The sequence below is a fragment of the Aythya marila genome (assembly GCF_965140915.1).
Source record: "Aythya marila genome assembly, chromosome: 17".
NCBI lineage: Eukaryota > Metazoa > Chordata > Aves > Anseriformes > Anatidae > Aythya > Aythya marila.
Window position 1 is genome coordinate 7,741,493 of NC_139058.1, and position 18,197 is coordinate 7,759,689.

The following is an 18,197-nucleotide window of genomic DNA, read 5'->3' on the forward strand; positions in this document are numbered from 1 at the left end:
ATACCTAGGCTGTGACTCTTAGGGCAGAGACACGAGGCATGTGCTCAGCATCCCCTGCTGTCAGGACTCAGTTACGTCCATTCGCATTGACAAACTGATACCTGCAGAATTAGGCGTGGACTGATGGATGCCAGCGATACCTGTGAACAGTTGTCATCCAGCGTTTCTGTGGAAATGACACTGCATATTTTTGGGAGAGCCATGTGAATGTCTTGCTCCTTGCAGCTCTTTATTCTGCTGTCAGCTGTCATCTCCTGGGCCCCAACAGCTCTCCAAACCACAAACCCAGCAGCTGTGCGGGACTCCATCCCTGTGAGGACGTCTGTCTGTCTGTCTGTATGTATGCAATCCTAAGGCAAGGGCCTTAAGTTATCTAATGAAGATGCAGTAATGAGATGAAGAAAGGTGCCTTCTGCTACATGTTTGCTGAGAGGAAAGTGACTCATTCAGTTGCAGGAGTAGGCAATTGAAATGCACAGCACATCTCTTCATTTAAGGAGGAACCTATTTAATCCCATTGCAATTTTATTTATTTAATAGCAGTGATGGAAGAGATTGCAAGAAGGAAGTCAGAATGTTCCAACGTGCTAGTTGGATGTGGTTTCTTAAAACTAACCCCTTAATCTGAAAGACTTAGTTGCACTACTAAACCCAGAAATATGAGAAAATTGGGTTTTAATGAACTGGATAACAGACCAAAGGAGACCTCCTTGTGCTGAGCTGCTACTCAATAGGAACAGAAACTGCCTTAACATAGCAGCTAGGTTTTGTTTTGTTTTTTAAAAACTTCATCAGTGCAGTCCTTCGTGTTCTCATTTGTCATGTCGTGTTTTAACAAGGTCCTGTCTATTTCACCTTGAACTGTCGTTAAAATACTCACCCCCGTTCCGTAATGGCCAGGAACCTGGAATTGTCCTTGCAGTGTTGGTTTAGGAGTCACTCGCTCCACTTGTGATACTTGATACTTCTAAGACACACGGCAAAAAGGAAGCATCAGCTCCAGCGAATGAGGTGGAGGGAGCGCAGTAATCCAGCAGGTACTCAGGATCCCAAAGTAGATTTAACAAGTGGGATCAGCAGCTCTAAACACAGCACTCACCTTTACTTTTGAGATAATGGTTAATAAACCAGTCGTGCTGCACAGTCCCTGTTGCACAGAGAGAAGATGCCTGCTGAGATTAAGGTTACAAAGAACTTTCCCACAGTTAAGTAACAGGTGGCTAGGCAAGCACTGACTATGCTGGCATAATGTAAGGGAAAGGGAATGAATCTCCCTTTAGCAAACTGCAAGGGAAGCAATGGTAAACAAGAAACAAGTACATGTAAATGAAAGGCAAGTCACTAGCACTTTATATTAATATAAACTTAGATCAGCAACTTGCCATCAAGATGGATGCTAGATCAATTAACGACAACGGAATAATTTTGCACAGAACAGTGAGAAGTGAGGTTACAGGCAGTGCTGCGTGCACAAGGACTTTATAGCTGTATGCACTTGTCCTACTTAGGATGGTAAATTCCAGATATGCCTCTGCAGCAGGCAAACTCTCTACTCCCTACTCGGCTATAAAAAGCAAGATTGTTTTAACCAAAAGCCAAGAAAGGAAGCGTCTGGGTGCTGCAGCAACAATTCCCTTAGATTGAAAGGGAAAAAGCACACAGCAGGGACAAGCGGAAAGAATGTATCTATAGATATGTATATAAACCACAGTGCTGTAATTTTTGTATGTAGCAGTAATGTAAATAAATGTATGGTTTTTATAAGATACATATTATAAAAATCTATAAAGGCATATTTTTAGTAAAAACAATGCTCTACTTCTTTTGTAAATAGTTCTCTTCAGAATAAAACAGACCATTTATATGAAACCGTCTCAGCTCAAGTCACTGCTTATCCTGCCTAGCTGCAGAACAAAGTCACCTCTTGAACCATTATCTTTAACACCTAGCAGCAGTTCTAGTACCTCATCACCCCAAGAAATTCACTCACACAAAGCATGTGCACACATTCAGAAAAGAACGGTCCAGGAGAAAGACCATTTGAAGCACTCACACCTCCTGCTGCACAGGAAAATAGAAAGGCAACCTCAAGTCTTCACCACCATCCAGCCACTTGTACCCTTTACTGGCCTTTAGGTGGAGGGATATTCAAACTTAAGGCATTCAGAAAAAACACAGGCAACAATGAAGCATGCCCAACTTGACCCAGTTGGGATTCGGACCACCTCTGCCCTGAGGTTTCCTGTCTGCACAGTCGCAGAAGGACAGTGCAGGCAGAAGAGGCATCTTTGCACAGCGAATTTTCATCACGCTTCTTGAGAAGCGAGGACCTGCCTTCAGTAACCTGCTTGTGTGACAAGCACAGGGAGCGATAAACTGGCAGCAAGCACATGGTGATAGCTGCGTAGCTCCTGTACAGAAACACAAATGTTCAGAAACGCCTGTGAAAGCAAGGAGAGCCTCCAGGTGCTTTGTACACACAGGGTCTGACCCCGGCTGCCTTGGATGAGATGCTTTCAAGCTCTCTCAACACTTTCTGTAGAACAAAGACTCTAGCAAAATCATTTAGCACCTCTCACACAGAAATATGGTTACCAGTTCCAACCTACACTTTGATTCACATTTAAAACTACAATAGCAACCAAACAACCAGGAAAGCGTGAATTTTTGTTTTGCCAATACCCCCTGCCAGAAAGAAAAACCCTCCACATACAGCAGAAGGGCTCATCCCTGGCTTGCCACCCTCCACCTCCAGATGCTGGACTGCAGAGGAAACAGAGCCTTGAAAAAGATTTGGCAGCTTGTAACCTTTATTTTTAGTTTTTTAAAATTATTTAAAAAGCATAATTAGAAACTTTCATTACAGAAATAATCCTAGCAAACCAGTTAGACATTCCATTGCTCGACATTTAGGAAACTTCACATCAGCACACCACTAGAGATGCAGTCCCCACCCCTTCCAATTGAATAGTCGGTGGCAAGAGCAGATATAACTGCTCCTCTACAGCCAGCACTAGAAAAAAAAAAAAAAAAAATCCCACTTCAAGCCAGGAAGCTGGACACCTGGCTTGGCAGAGTTCAAATTGTGGCCACAAAGACCTGGACTCAAAGAGGACCAATCTTTCCACATAAGAGAACACTCCAGGCTTGGGTGCACCATTTCCTCATTTTATTGCATCAATTCCAGTAAATTCAGACATTTTCTTTACTTTTTCTGCCTGTACGAAGTTGCTCCCTCCTAGACCTGCAGACTCGCTACCACAAGGGTCCCGAAGTAATGCAGTTGGGCCCTTAAACCTGGAAGTGGCAACTGCCACAGGACAGCTCCGTTTCAACAGGAAGGCTTTGAGGACTGACAGAGCTCCTTCCCTGTGCACACACCACATCCAACACCAGAAAGCAGACAGGATGGACACCTGGTGCAACTTAAGCTGCCACTTTCCATAGCCGCTCGAGTCTTACAAATATCAGAGCTCACACTAGCATCCCAGCTCAACCTTATTCTTGGGCTACCAATGAAAGATATGTGAAGGAAACAGATGGGTGAAGGCAGCTGGAAATGTACTCCCAGCACCTGAACTGATTAAAAACGTGTTACACATTCATCATTTTCATTATTTTTTTAAAAAAAGGTCCTTAAAGTGATTGATTGTGATGTGATTGTATGATTAGGACTCTTACCACAACCCGTAAAAGCTAAAAAAGAATGTAGGCAAAACAAGTGACTAAATTTTAGCCTCTCCTGGGGGAAGGGGGGGGAAGGGAGAGAGGAGGGCTGATTCAGAGCTCATGGGCATTGGTGAATCACATCCTACCAAACCAAGGCCAGCAATTCCAAAGGGCCTCACACTGACAAATTGAGTACGTCCATCTTTAAGGTCTTAAAGGAAGTCATATCCTCCATGCCTTTTAGTCATTTTAAAGATTCCGTTTAATTATTATTTCAGCAATTATTCAGGTGCTGAGCACGTACATTCAGCCCAGACATTTGATATCTTCGTTACACACACATACTCTCTCCACCTTTAACTATACCTACCCAGGCCGATGAACTGAGCCCTCGCTTTCCCAGAGAAGCCAACAAGGGCCAGGAAAACATTACTGAGCACAGCAAGACCAGTTTGTTTCCAGGGGTGACCCTCCACCACCACATAACCCAAGCAAGCAAGCTTTCCATTTCCTCACATTAAACAGCAGTCCTCCTTTCTACTAGAAGAATCCTGGGAATGATCCTGCAGCAGCTTCCATATTCAGACACCAATCTAGAACAGCTGGATTTATTGTCATACCTTTTCTCACTCAAAAACAGCTTTGCCACCAAAATTCACATTCAAGTTCAGATCTCATTTGTTGACAGGACAATGAGGAGAAGGGGTATTGTGTTTTTTTGGCAGAATCACAAGGTTTTTGTTCTCAAAAGAAATGGACCCTCACTTAGGACCGTGGCAGAACCAAAAGCAGAGGTCAAAGGAGTTTAATTTTGCCTTAAAAAAAAATGTTTTATCCAAGTAAATCCCACTTCTGCAGGTTGGTTTGTTTTTCAGTATCTTGATACAAACTGAAGGAGAGCACAGGTACGGCCGGGCTGCAGCACAAGAAGGTGAAACCCAAGGATGCAGCCACAAACCTGGACCATGGCAAACTGAAATTCAAGGCCCCAGCAGCAGCACCAGCTGCCAGCCCAGGGGCTGGTGAAGTGAAACCCCAGGCTCCAGCAGCAACACCTGCGATCCTGGTACCTAGAAAAACAAAGCCTGAGCCCCAGTAAAAGCCTGGAACTCAAAGTGAAGCCACAGGCCCCAGGGGCACCAGTTGCCAGCCTGGAGCCCAACAGAAAGGAAGCCGGAGGCCCCAGGAAGCAGTTCCTGCCAGCCTGGGGCTGACTCGAATTAAGAACTTTGTACTACTTTAAAAAGGTGAACTCTGCAGTCCATGATTGGTTGACATTAAGAAGGCATAAGCCAAAGCGACAACAGGGAGGCGAGGCTGGTTAAAGCAATATACATTATATACAAACTCTTGGGTTAATTAGTCCACTTGGTAGGCAACGTCCTTTCTTGTCTACAAGGCGCACTGGAATGAGCAGGGGAGGAGAGGGGGGCAAGATTCCATCCGATACCTTCTTGGCACTGAAGTGGTAAGGTGCCAGCGCCTCTTGATAGAAAACATGGAGAGAAAATAATCTTTAAATAACGGCACAAAACTGAGAAAGTCCTCCCAAAGCCTGCCCCAGTGGAATTGCCCGAGTCTAGCTGGAGGGGCTGATCTGTCAGAGCAGAGTCTCTGCAGTAGGGAAAGGGCATTAGCAGCACCGCTTCTTCCTTTTACTGTTCTTCGTTAGCTTCACCACATCATTCTGTTGCTGCTGTTGCTGCTTTGCTAAGTTTTCTTTCTTTGCTCGCAGAACTAGCTCTGTAATGCAATTAAACATCTGCAAGAGAAACAAGCGAGGTCAGACCACCCAATGAACTACAGCTAGCCATTAGGGAGCTGCTTTAAAAGAACAGCATCCACTCTTCTCAACATTTCAGTAACGGTTCAGAGACCTTCCCCAACCCACTACAGGCCAAGTTCAAATCTGGAATCCTCCAGACTCACTTCCAAGCTAAATCAGTGATGCCTCAATCCCCTTTCCCAAACAGGTCAGTTTGGCAGCTGAGGCCTGTAGTGAAGACTGAGCAGTTCTACCTCCTACAAGCATCCCCCCCAGTGAGGAGTCTTTCCTGAGAACATGCCTGATGTGTTAGCCCTGAAAAGCTAGTGAAATGCAATGAGGCCTCCTTCATCTTGCTTCACCACAACCAAAGGTGGTTGGAAGCCTCTTCTTGTCATTTTACCTTCTCACGTGCAATCTGTAATGAAGTATCCTTCTTCCTCAGCAAGGATAATGTCATTCTTACTTTTTCCTCAAACCATTATCTCCACATAGTTCTACACATACTCTGTTCCGCACATTATATTACCTCTTCCACATTAATATTTTCTTTGGCGCTGGTCTCAAACAATTGGATCTCCATCTGCCCAGCGAATTTATAGGCATCTTCTGTTTCTACCACTTTTCGTTCCGGATCATCGTTTTTATTCCCCACTAGAAAAGGGAAGAAAAAAGTCAGTACAGTACTTCAGTAGGTCATCCCATTAAATAAGATGCTCTAAAGCTCTGATCAGTAACTTACCTAGTATCCGGCAGACATCATCACAATTTTGATTAATTTCATGCAACCACCGTTTTACATTCACAAAAGATTCTGCACTGGTTACATCATAGACAACAATGACCCCATGCGTTCCTCTGTAATACCTACGGAGCAGGACAAGACAACAAGTGTTAACTCAAGTTATGCCTCACTTTCTCAGCTCTTTCTCTTGCACTCAGCTTCCACAAGACTCATAGCGATCCCCAAGTTCAGGCAATCAGGTGCCCCCATTTTCTTTCCAATGGGAGTCGTTTAATTCTTCTATAGCATTTATGTCACAAGCTGTTCCTCTAAACCTACAGAGTTCCCTGCTCACTTTGCTCATGCAAGCAGGTTTCCAAGTCCAAAGACTGTTGCTGTCTTCCTTGTTTAGGCTGCCAAAACCCTCAAAGATGAGTAACATCTTCCAGCAACGTGAGCAAGAAGTGGTGGTGGCCCCAGCACCGCCGTGTTGTGGACCTACCACTGCACAAGCCACAGAGTCTTTGCAGCAATTCCCTTATCTATGCAAGTTTACTTACAGACTAAAATTTCACAGCAGATCTTCAAATATACGCAACCCTCAATCACAGTTCTCTGGAGCTCACAAAAATGTCTGTCCTGTTGAACGACTGTGCTCTGATCACACCTTCCTACTCAACAGATCTACTCCATATGCACACTCAGTGCGTTCTGCTACCTTTAGCCATTAAAAATAAGCTTTGCTTCAGTTTATTCCCATTAGTCTTGGACAATCAGCACCTTAAGAGATAAACAAATCTGATACTCAAGAAAAAAGCTGAATTCAAATTTCAACATCACTTGCATGAAGCTACTGCAGGCAGGCAGTATGTGCACCACAAGAATGCTACATAAATAAAGCAAGCTCCACCTCTTCAGTTTTCAGCCACACTCACAGGGCTACCAGTTTTTTTCTCTACTGCAAATCAGGCAGCTTTGCCCCCCCAAAAATTTAACAGATACAGATGACAATGAGGCCTTTATCATCAGCCAGGTTTTGTACTTTGAGTAGCTTTATTTTTTTCCCATTCACTACCTCCTCTTTCTTATGATCAATATTAAGATCTCTATATTTTTATGATTAAGATCTGTTATTAAAACAAATGCAAGAATTCAGCATACCAAACCTGAGGAATTTCCCTTAAATTGTGACAACATTCCTGGAGCTAGATCTCACACACTGCAGCTCCCCTCTGCTGCCCTTCAGACACGTGCTGTGACCACCCTGATTCTCAGACAGTTTATTCCAACTCAGCGAACACGAGTTTCAAATTCAAAACCATTTAATCTAACCAAATGCGCTACTTCTTAGAAGACCTCAGTTTCATCTCACTTCTGCTATTGATGCAGTTGAGTAAGTCCCTGTCTCTTCCTCGCCTTTGGCCTCACCATCCCTCCTTTAACAGAAGGCAGCCACACAATGGCTTTGTAGTGAGCGTCACTGCAGATCAATGCTTCTCAGTGATGTGACACACACCCTCCAGCAGCAGGAGAGCCCACTTCACTTGCTCACCTGGGTGCTTTCAGAAGACAGCCAAGTACTTCTTCCATGCTCTGCTTTACCAGTAATTTGTGCTTGTACATCCATTTGCCTTGGCAAGAACTAACTCAGGAGAGAATTATTTATTCTCGGTAAGAGAGCCGGCACTATCAAATATTCTAATCCTTCCTCAATCAGCTCCTTTAACACTTCAAATCTTGCTGCAGCACTGCATTTGTGCTTTACTTCGTTACAAGCTCAATTTTATTTTAAAACTTAGACCCTTTAGAGGAAAAAATATTCCACAACCTGAATCCATACATTGCAAAATCTTCTCCTGACAGCAGCATGTACTGCACAGATTTTGATGAATACTGGTTTATGACTCTCATATCTCTTATTAGTCCTTTAATTCGGCAACTAGGCTGACCTATCACTCCCTAACACTGAGCTTTAGATTTGCAATGAGAAGATTTGGCCTTTGGAGACAAGCCGTGGTTCAGTTACACCAACGCAGAGCTGCTTCGCTCTGCCGTGCTCCCCATAAAACCATCCCCATCAGCAGCGGGCCCACCGGAGCATCCTGCAGCTCCTACCTTGCCCACGCATCCCGGTTTTCTTCTAAGCAACAACATATGATGTCGGGGAGTAGGATAACGCGCCCTGCACATACAGGGTCCCCCTCCTGACACGCTGCCATTTGCTCCTGGAGATGAGGACCGTGGGCTGGACCACGCAGCGCACACCACTACGGCATTCAAAGCTCTGCGGGAGCTGGGAGCTCCTGCCACACAGCAGCAATATTGCCAACCACCGCATCAGAAATATCTTCCTTTGTGCAAGACAGCAACCCCTGACTCCTGCTGAGCTCCTACCAGCACACACTGCTTCTATTTTTGGAAGGGAAAATTGTCTGGCACACTGTTCTAGAAAGGTTGCCAACCCCTCATCTCCACTAAAATGTCATTTTCTCCATTGGCTGACATTACCTTTTAGCAGCCTGCGAGATAAGACCAGCTACCTTTTGTTCTCTAGCTCTTTAGCCTCCTAAAACACACTTTAAACAAAAAAGCTAGCCGTGCTGTTTTCTCACATTTGTTAGGGACAGACTTATGTCCTAGATAACATTTTAGCCTTAACAAGTACAGCAAAGGTTCTGCAACCTGAAGTGCAGGACAGTACTGAAAGACCAAAATCTGGTTTATCCTACTCCGCACTTCAGATTTCAGATTGATGCCATGCAGTTGCTTTTATAGGAATGTAGGCTTTGGCGAGCAGAGAACAGATGGGGCTTGTGGCATTCAGGGAGAGGTAGGTGTTAGTTTTATGCTTTTGGCAACCAAGAGGTAGCTGAGGCTTTGACACTAGAGAAAGAAGCTCTAGCTCCTTCCCATCCACATTTCATGGAAGATGGATGCCATAGGAATCAGAGCAGAAGAGGACTGAAGTTCTCAAACTCGCCCTCCCATTCAAGGACTGAACGACTGATGCTGGCTGTCCTCTGTCAGGGAGCTCTGCCATCTGCCCTACAAACCTCCACAGTCAGGACCTGCTACTGCTCCCACTGATAAACATGTTAAAACAACAGAGCAAACAAGAAGTTATAGAAGAGTTACTCATCTTTGGAGTGCCCAAGAATCCCACTGAGATGAAAGACAATCAGATCTAAGCTATTTCCACATGCATATATCTTTGGATGCTTGGTAGAAGGCAATAATCCTCTATATGGCTGGAAAAGTTACCTAGACTTTAGCTTTGGTGTGGGAAAGGCTTCAGAATGATAGCAGTAAAGTTGAAATTAGTACAGAAGTAGCCAAGTGGCTCGTTTTACCTATAGAAATATTAAAAACTGCCATGAAAATGTTAGCTACTAATACTGCAATATTAAAACAGAAAGTCTTCAGAACTGGCTAACCAAACCAAACACGTCTTTCAGCCACCCACATCCTACGGTCTCTGAAGGCTACTTTTCTGAGCAGAAGGGAACATTTTGCCTTCCACTGTTGCATTTCCTACAAGATACCAGTAAGAAAGTTCTCAGATTTCCCCTAATAAATGCTTCCCAAGATTAGAAGATCACCAGGTCTGAAGGCAGCTAAGCAGGATTTAGAAGATGGGTCCTACTGATGGCATTGGTTCAGTATGGAACATAAATTCTTTTCTCCAAGAGAAAAAAAAGATAACTGACCAACTTGAAAGACAGGCCACTGGTTTAATCTAGTATTAATAGTTCACTTGTTTGTAGCACGTTGCCTTGTTTTTCATTCCTCTAGAATTCTAACTGATTCCAAAGAATTCTAATAATCTATTTTCATATTTGTGCTTCCAAGGCACCTGAAAAAATGCATCTGTTGTATAGCCAGAGGTCTGTTTGACTAGTCTTTTGACCATCATATCTGGTTTACAACACAGCAATTCCATCCCCTCTGAATGCCTATCCCTCTCTTGAGCATGCCATTCCATATAACTGCATGAAAGAAGTTCCTCTGCTTTTACTGTTCATCCTGAGCTAACATCTGACAAGCGTTACCTAAACCTTAAACCCTAAACACACAGCCCTGAATCAGAAGAGAGGAGTCCTTATATACACCAGCAAATTATGTACAGGAACTGTCTGTTCATACAGCTCAGGTATTTCTGTTAACACGGCTGAATTCTGGCATGCTACCTCCTCGGTGAATTGAAATCAAACTGCAGTTTGGATGACGTTCCATGCCAACCAAATTACTACAACTTAGCCTCTCCTCCCACTAGGTACCAGTTATCCCAGTATTTCCACATCTAGTAGACAATAAAAACAGCTGCTTTTATGCTCCTCAGTCCACAAATCTAATCTGGTTTGACATTCCTGAGTTCCTGTACAATGCTCCTGATCAAACTGATTTCTTCTCCTTACATTTTATTTTGTTCTTCAGTTCTGTACCTGTGGTCAAGTACAATCAAAACAGTATAACTTTTTAATGATTCCCAACGTTTTACTACTAACTTCCTTCCACCTCAGCCATTTTGCAACCCCAGCTTTACACTGCAGCACTTCCAACCTATTTCATTATTACCAGGTGGGCTCCAGTTTCAGGCTTGCTTGCCAGGCTTGGCTCAACGTGAATCTCAACTCTGCCTTTAACTGAGAAGAGACTTCCTGCCCTGAAATATCACTGAGGTAACACCTTCTTATGTTCTTAACCTCAATCTAAATGGTCACTGTAACAAACACTGCACACCACCCCGCTGACCGTGCACCCACACTCCACTCCACCCATGACGCAGTCAGCGCAGCCCTTTCACAAGCACCAACTCTGTACCTCAGTTTGAGGCTCCCTTGGTACAAGCAAACCAGCTACTGCATTACTTTGCCAAATAAAAGGAGACAAAACCCTTTCTGAAACCAGAACCTTGTTACCTATTGTTTTCACAGGTGGTATGTCCTTTTCCAAAGGCTGCCTTTGGAAAAACAGCAGGGAACGCCGGGCAGGCACGGCCAGCCCACCTAGCAACAAAGGAAGGCCCCCAATGCCATCAGAATTCACAAAGTGTTTTCTTCAACAGGACAAATGCACTCAGGCACTGGCACTTTGCTTGAAGCTGCACAAAATTCAACTCTTTTTTCCTGGCCATGCAAGATTCTGTAGCTGCTTTCCCAGTATTAAGGCAGGAAAACTGGGGCCTTCGCTTCCCCGAGAGCACAAGTTGTACTTGCTCTGGTAAAAAGCCATGCAAAAGAGAGGAACAACTGAGTTCAAATAGGTCATGGCACAAACGCCTCCAATCACTTCAGCTTCTCCATTTGCTGCTGTAATTGAAGGAAAAAAATCCATAAACCACCACGCAAAGTCTGACCTGCAGCTATTCCCACTCACAAAAGGAAGCCTCTTTTCCCGGTGTTCCCCATTCAGCGGCGGATACCAGGGCTTTTTAAACTAGCTGGCATCAGCCCCTCAGCCCCACGAACCAACGCTCATTAACGCAGCTCCGAGTTGTGTCAGGGAATCTGCAAACAGGAAGGGCCGCTGCTGACTCAGCACTAATTGGGGCACCCGGCCTGGCCGGGCCGCACAGCTGATACGCGCCGCGCTGCTGCCTCCCCCTCGCTTCCTGCCGCGCTCCGACGAGAAGTGATGTCACGCACAGGAACCCTACGAGAGGCAGCGGAGCTTTTTCAAGCCAAACACTCGGGAAACAATGGAAGCCATCCAGTAACATCCGTCTAGAAGGGCAGAGGAAAGGGGCGGGGCGCAGGTTCGGTTTTGCTGTTTCTAGATGTTCAGGCACGACACGAACACAACCAGTCCCGCTATTTAAACTGCTCAGACATGAAATCAATACGTCAGCTGAAAATGACCCCCCCTCAAACTGGAGCCAGAAGAGAAGTCAGCCACGAAAGACCAAGTGAAACACCTGGGCCTTACAATAATTCATTTTTATTACTATTCTTTTATTTGCTTTGTGTATTAAAGCTCTGCATTCTAAGTATATTTCTCCTTACTCCCCCAGTGCCACGTTGAGCACTCCAGCATTTACTGCACTTGGTTTACAAGCAGACTTTATTCTTAGTTCCCATCGCAGTAGCTCTGGGTGTGGTTTCTTCAGGAACAGGAAAAGCTGCGCACACGCTGTTCAAAAGGACAATGAGCATGCAACTGAACTCGGACCAAGGAAAAGGTTAACTTCGTGTGGGTGTCTGCTTCACCAGAATTCAAGACAAAGATGGCCTTTAAATACCTCTGTCCTAAAAGAAAACTAACCAGCGGTTAGCCTATTCTTAGACCTCAGAGCTACTCGTCAGCTATACGACACAAAGGGTTTGTGCCTGCGCTCCTGCCGTACATCCGATCAGATGATGACTTTCCTGGGCAGGTTCTCGAGATAAGTTTTCTAGTATACGCAAAAGAGTGAAATAATTACAGTTTGGAAACTAGAAGCAGAGGAATAAGACAAAGCCAGCATGGAAATGCACTGAAGACTGAGGAAATCTGAAGTCCCAGCTTCAAACTTAATGGCAGTAACACCACCCCTGCCTGTTCTCAGTCAGCTGAGAGAAGTCCCACTACGCAGACAGCACGGCTATCGTTAGCTAATTAACTGCACCATTAAAATATCTAAATTACAAGATCCATTCACAAAGCTATACGTCACAAAGCCCAGTTATCCTCACGTTGATGTGATGGTCCGGAAGCGCTCCTGTCCAGCTGTGTCCCAGATCTGTAGCTTCACTTTCTCTCCATTGATCTCCACTGTCCGGATTTTAAAATCCACTCCGATTGTGGTAATGTAGCTGCCTGAAAGGAAAGTGTGGATAAGTGAGGAGCTAAGGCTTCTTTACTTTGCATGGCTCAAAACACACTTCTGAGCCCCATTGGGCAGTAGCTCTCAGGCTGGACAGGGGGACAACTTTCCCCCATCTGCTCATCTTTTATCTGCATGTTTTATCTGCAGCAAACAGATTTTTTTTCTAGCCATTAAGCCCCATCTCCCACACCATCCTTTAAAGTTAAGACACTGCTGAAAAATAAAATTATTCTTCTACTGCACTTGTGGTCAAGGGTAAGCACTCAAGTATCTTAAGACCTGGACAGTAACTGCACAAGTATTCCACATGTGAAAGCTTTGTGACAAAGCTTTGCCTGAAATGCTAATGCAATCGCCTGTTTTGAATACAGTCTGTTCTGTGAGTTTCCTCCCAATAAATTAGTTATGTCACAAATGTAAGCGATTTAGCTACAATATTCAATCAGCCTAAATCCCAAAGGGCTAATGGGGAGTCTGCACGGAACACAGCACAAGCTAAAGAACCTAAGCTATTTCTGGAACCACGTCAGTAGTTAAATGCTGTGGTATTCTCAGTTGTAAGTGAAGATCCAAGGGGATGGCTTAGAGGAGCTTGTACCGAGGGAAGCAGAGTCAGAAACACCTTCCTAGTACTGCCACCAGTTTGTACGTGCTGTGCAACGACTCCTTGCCAACCAGGAGCAGTGGAGCAGACCTTGACCATTTCGCTTAGAGAAGTAAACAAAATACTCACCTGAGAAGGTATTATCTGCAAAACGCAACAGCAAACTGCTCTTGCCCACACCTATGACAAATAAAGACATCTTTGAGTACAGTCATCGTGGATATCAGGAAACACAGCAGTACCTTGGCCACTCGCTGCATGCTTTAACTCTAACCAGAACCTTTCTCAGCTGCTGACTCGGTACCACCACCCCGAGCAGTCACCTCAGTGCTCCTCCTGAAGATTTCATCAAGAGCCCAGGGGCACACTGCGGTCACTCCGGGACTTGGTATGCTTCCTGGAGCAACACAGGATTGTCTTCTTTTTTTTTTGTCCCCTCCTTCTCCAGCCCTCAGCAAACTCCAGCTCATTTCTGCAGCCTGCGACTCATTCTAAGAGGTCTCAGGGCAGTAAGGACTAAACACAAAGCTGGGTATGTCCCGCTGATGAGCTCAGAGCACTGCCCTCAGCCTTCCCGTTGAATTCCGCTCGCACATCAGCTTGCACCACTGCCCACCTCCCATCCATCTGCGCCGTGCTGAACTGCAGTGGAATTTGGACTACTTAGACAATCAGACTAGGGTTTGGTTTTACAAAGCTTACGTTATCATGGCCACAGTTTAACCGAAACCTAAACCAAACAGAGGAGCTGTTTGTTCTAGAGCATCCAAAATCGGCTTGCTCTACACCCAACAGGAGGGACGCACACCTTGCTGAAGCTGTACCTTCTGCCGGAACGTTCCATGAAACAAATGTATTCGTTTAAGTGCTTCAAGGAGCACTGCATCCATGCTTCCCTTAATCAATTGTTTGCACCCAGAACACACCCTCCTGCGTGGAAGCACTTCTCATAGGTCTTGGAACACAAATCATGGGAAGCTTGTCCCTACACACCCAACTGAGGGAACTGGGGGATCAGAATGCCTCAAAGTTGTTATCTCTATATCACATCTCTGTTGTTGCTGTCCCTTCCTCTTCTCTCCACCTCCTCCCCCTCCAAAAAAAAAAAAGACCTGCTACAGCACGAAGAGGAAATTCAAGCTCACCAGGGTGATTATCTACTAAATCTTTGCAGGTAGAAGTTATTTAAGCTCTTTATTTTGATGATGTATAACTTACAAATTCTTCTTAACAGAAGAATGTTTAAAGGTACAAGTAAAAGGCTACACAGACCTCCAGTAGTTCTTGGCTGTCTGCATCTGAAGACAGCTACCAGCAAAAATGTAAACCAACTCCCACTAAAATCAGCACGATACCCATAAAACAGATCTCACTTGCAAGGAGTTCAAGTCTCCAAACACTCAGAAGCCAGACTCATTTCACATCGAGTATTAGGGGAAAAGAAAGAACCATTAAATAAACCACAGAGCTACAGCGTGCATACAACGAACACACCTCAACTCAAAAAAGGCAGCAGAGCAGCTCCCAAAACTGGACAGAGCGCTGTTTATTTAGCAAGAGGCAAACCCACGCACAATGCCAGTCAGCTAAAAATAAGGAAAAAAAAAAAGGAAATGTCTTCAGCAGGTACTCTGCTTTTTGATCAAACAGCCGTGGCCCCCAGCTCAATAGAAAGCCAGCAGATGCTGCAACCCGCAGACCTGTCAGACCGCAGCACTCGCTCAGCCAGCCGGCCTCAGGCTGCCCTGCAGAGCAGAACTGCCCGGGCTGCACAGGACCACGGCCCCGTCAGGCCAACCACCACTGCACCAGCACCATCCTGCCCCCAGCACCCGGCTGCCTGCTCAGCAGGAGGAGCCCCTGAGCCCTGGAACACGCTCCAGGTGACGGCGGTGTCACTGAGCTGCCTCTGACCCGCACCGTGCGAGTCGAGAGAAACCAGACTCTTTATCATACTCCACTTCCTACACAGAGTTATCTGAAGATCTGAAGGGAGAAGGCTAGCAGGGCTCACAGCGCGTTCCAGGCAGCAAAGCGAAACAGAACGAGGAAGGCCTACTGACCGGGCAAAATGAAAGATAAAAGCAAATTTCCGTGCCCTTCCAGTTTCTAAACCCACATCTTGCCAAACGGTGAAAGGAAATCAAAAAGCACGAGGAAATCGAAGCAGCACATACAAGGCACAGATCATCTGTCTTATTTTTAAACATTCGGCACAGCGGAGATAACCAGCAGCTTCTCAAGATGACCTGTTCTAAAAACACACAAACCTACTGCTCTCGAACGTATTTGCATATGGGGAAAGCAGATGAAACAATCACCCAGCCCTATCAGTCCACTTCCTATCACAAGGCTTCTCTAAACATCAATAAACAAGGCAAGCAAGCTGTTTTGTGGAAGCAGGGACAAAGCCTTCCTGGTGGGGTAAACAAAAACAAAAACAAAAACAAAAAAGAAAATCAATACCCCAGCTAACTAGTGAGATTTAATTACAACAACAGAGAAGCGCAGGCAAGCAGACAAATCTCACAGCACTTCCCTCCTCTCACTGGATAACAGCGTGGGGATGTTGCTCAAGACAACTCAGCTGAAAAAAATAATTTAATTGTTCAAAACAAGGAGAAGTCTCCCTAAGAGTTTTCACCATCCTGTTTATCTTGCCTGAACAGTTTTGAAACTCATCAGCAAGCAACAGAGCTACTGCTTTGCTCAGAACGCAGCATTTGGTTTTAATAATCTGCAGGCTCCCAAAAGTGCCTAGGGTTTTAAGCTGCTCTGAAGCTCGCGTTCTGTTTTCCCTCTTTCTTTTAGACTTGTCTTTTAGGCAGCCTGTTCCTTCTTGCTGGCACACAGCAGAATAGGACAGAATACCTTCACATACAGCAAAAGCTTCTGGAGGTGACAAGTGCCAAGATCGAGCAGCATTCCACTTTCACCCGAGAGCCATGCCTCACTGCATGCCGGGACCTGCTGCCTCACGGACCACACCTCTACGAAAAGATGAGGGTGGATGCCATCTACTCCAGTTTATGGAAATTTAACTGTAAGCTGCTGGAGCGTTACCAAGGCAGAGCTGGACTGGGGTAGGAATCATCCCTGTCCCGCTTCTTATGTACCTAGGCTAGGCTGCGGACCCGGGCTGAGCTCGCACGCCAGCCCTCCAGAAGTTTCTGAAACTGCTGCAGGAGCACTCCGGGTTTATGTGCAGGCTGTGTACCTGCCCCTTCTCCACAGCTGGCCTAGGTGCAAGCACCTAGCCCACAACTACAAACACGCACAGCCACTAGCTTGGCGAGGATTTAACAAATAAGTAAAAAAAATGACAACCTGCAGAGGGGAGACCTCAGGCTGGGGCCGGGTTAAGGGGTGCTGTGGGGAGCAGGGCGCCCAGCCCCCAGCCCTGCCCGATCTGTGGGTGCCCAGCCCCCAGCCCCCCCCCGAGGTCCCCCCCCTCTACCCCTTCCCCCCCACACCCCCCATTTTTACCTTTTCCCCCTTTTTTTCCCTCCCCACCCCTCCCTTCACCACACCCCCCGGCAAGGCCCAGCCGGGCCGCGCCCCCCCCTCAGGCCTCATCTCCGGCCCCCCTCAGCGCGCTCCCCTCAGGGTGGGGGGGTCCCGGCGCCGCTCCCCTCCCCCCACCCCTCCCCGAGGGCCGCCTCACGGCCCCGCCGCGCCCCCCCCAGGCTCCGAGGGGCGGCCCAACCCCAGGCGCGGGCCCGGCCGAGCCCTCACCGCTGTCGCCGATGATGAGCAGCTTGAAGAGGTGGTCGTAATCCCGGGCCATGGCCGGGGGCGGCGGGCGGGAGGCGGGGGAGGGGGAACCGGAGCTGAGGGGGGGGGGCGGCGGCGGCCCCGGGCCCACTTCCCGACCTGCGGCCGGAACTGACAGCCGCGCTGCTGCACTGCGCATGCGCCGCGCCGCCGGGGCGGGGAGGGTGTGGGGGGGAGAGGCGCGCACGGAGCATGCGCACAGCGCGCCCGGTGCTGGGTGTGGGGGGGGGGTCCGCGCCCGCCGCTCCCCTCAGGCGGCCGCCATGATGGCGGCTGGGCGCTGAGGGGAGGAGAGGGGCGGGGGTGTGCGTGGGGTGGGTGTGAGGGTTACACAGAGGTGCTGGATGGTTTTGGGGTATGAAGGGGGCAGCTGTGCCTGCATCACCTCACACTGCCGTGTTTCAGAGTGCACTAAAGGGTGTTACACTTCCAGAGGTGTCCCACCTCCACAGGGATCTCCTTTCTCCAGAGGGATTTCCTACATCCAGAGGTGTCCCACTGCCAGAGGTGTCCCACCTCCACAGGGATTTCCCTTCTCCAGAGGTGTCCCACTTCCACCAGTGTCCCACTTCCAGAGGGGTTTCCCTTTTCCAGAGGAATTTCCCACTTCCAGGGGTGTTTTGTGCATGGCTCAGTTCTTGCTGCCATCACACAGGGGCTGGCTGCACACACAGTATAAAGCTGTGACCCCTTCTAGGTGGAGACACAGCACAGGAAAAGCTCTGTTTGTCTCTTTGGATCCTTTCCTACCAAAAACATCTGTTCTTGTTGGCAATCAAACTCCTTGACAATGCAGTGTTTTGGCTTACATACCTCATTTATTCAGGATTTCATTTTTCTTCACATTTTTAAGGCT

The 18,197-nt window shown here is 46.8% G+C and overlaps 1 protein-coding gene across 1 annotated transcript; it reads right to left on the reverse strand.

Annotated features, from left to right (window-relative positions):
- Positions 1-2,793: 2,793 nt before the first annotated feature.
- RAB35 (RAB35, member RAS oncogene family) lies at positions 2,794-17,354 on the reverse strand (the record flags this gene model as incomplete). Its single annotated transcript, XM_082773968.1, has 6 exons — positions 2,794-5,431; positions 5,964-6,088; positions 6,177-6,301; positions 12,830-12,953; positions 13,697-13,747; positions 17,303-17,354. 6 exons carry the CDS (start codon positions 17,352-17,354, stop codon positions 5,303-5,305), a joined length of 606 nt encoding a protein of 201 aa, XP_082630094.1. The 3' UTR covers positions 2,794-5,302.
- Between the last annotated feature and the right edge of the window lie 843 nt (positions 17,355-18,197).